This window comes from Manacus vitellinus, unplaced genomic scaffold (genome assembly GCF_001715985.3).
Source record: "Manacus vitellinus isolate BGI_N305 unplaced genomic scaffold, ASM171598v3 scaffold_27_pilon, whole genome shotgun sequence".
Lineage (NCBI taxonomy): Eukaryota > Metazoa > Chordata > Aves > Passeriformes > Pipridae > Manacus > Manacus vitellinus.
Window position 1 is genome coordinate 10,263,565 of NW_021940039.1, and position 1,357 is coordinate 10,264,921.

The 1,357-nt window shown below is 56.2% G+C and overlaps 1 protein-coding gene across 1 annotated transcript in view; it reads right to left on the reverse strand.

The window, feature by feature from the left end:
* Window positions 1-746: 746 nt before the first annotated feature.
* Window positions 747-1,357, reverse strand: part of WDR31 (WD repeat domain 31) — a 5,234-nt gene continuing 4,623 nt past the window's right edge. Inside the window, exon 7 of the mRNA XM_029960612.1 lies at window positions 747-1,082. Within this exon, the coding sequence (XP_029816472.1) occupies window positions 825-1,082 (258 nt within the window). The 3' untranslated portion in view covers window positions 747-824. The remainder of the gene's footprint in view (window positions 1,083-1,357) is intronic.

Here is a 1,357-nt window from a genome sequence, read left to right on the forward strand (position 1 = left end):
TGTGTTTTAAACCCCCCTGAGGCAGAGTTTGTGCAAAGACACAGCCCCATGTTGAATTGTCAGAGGAGCTGCCCTTGGCACAGACCTACAAGCAGCTGCCTCGTGGTGACCTGCACCCTTCCAAGAGCAGCTGAATCACAGTCAGCCAGCTGGGAAGGCAAGAGGATCAAAGCTGCACCTTGGCGTGCACAGGCACAAGGGCACACGAACAGGGAAGTGAAACAGCAGGTCCCTCTCTGTGGGAGATCCTCAGGTTTCTATTTTCAACCCATCTTAAAGAAGTGCACTTGGAGAGGGGCTTAACCCCAGGGAGTGTCTAATGCTGGTGCCTTGGACTGCATTCCATGCAGGGCTCTCAACCTGAACAGCTTCCTAAGAGGTCTCTGCTGCTGCACAAGGGTTACCAAGAGCCTGCTGCTATGGCAGGGCCTGGCAGGTAAACAGCCTTTGTGCAGCTCAGGGGAGGACTCAGCCCTCAGCACCAGCTTTAACCCCACAGGAGCCCTTCAAAGGGGCAACCAAAGTGAGGGCAGTGGCTGAGCAGCCCTCTGTCCTCCAGCACAACCATTCCTTACAACTCTTCAGTGAGATCTCTGAAATGCTCTGGGGTTTTTTTATTTTTATCATTTGTTCATTGCTGAACTTGGATGTATCTTTAAAAGCCATCTCATAATTCTTCCTTTTGGTTTAGGAAGGACACTTGTCACCTCTGACATGCACCCACCCCATCTCCTCCTCTGCAGGGCAAGCAGAAGCCCCTGGGTTTGCTCTGGGAGATGTCTCCACCCTGCCCTGCAGCTGGAATGGAGTAAATTCCAGAGATTTCAGGCTTCATCCCGCCCATCACCACCGGGAGACAGACACAAGGAAGCAGTTTTGTTCTCCCAGAGCACCGAGGATGGGCAGGAGGCCCCCCTACCTGCCGTGTCCCGGTGCCAGACCTTCACTGTGCTGTCGCTGGAGGATGTGGCGACGCTGGGGGCGAGGGCTGGGCCCCGGGGGAGGAAAACACACGAGGTGGTGGTCTGGAAATGCCCCCTGTACTCACACACCCGGCCCCGGGTCTGCCGCAGGTCCCACAGCTGCGAGGGAACAGGAGAGCTTAGAGCCGGGTCTGACACTGTCAGGGGCCAGCAGGGAGCCGACTGACACGGGAGGGAAGAGGGGTTGGGTAAATTGCTCCTTGCCAATCCTCAAAGCCCACTGCCTTTGTCCCTGCTCCTGCTCACAGTCCTGGGGAATGTCAAATCCCAAAGGATTTTCACCATCGATGACTATTTGAGCCCACAGAGCCAAGGCTGTGCAGGCAGGTAACAAGGCTCCACCCTGCTCCCATCCTCAGCCCTGCCCTCCCTGG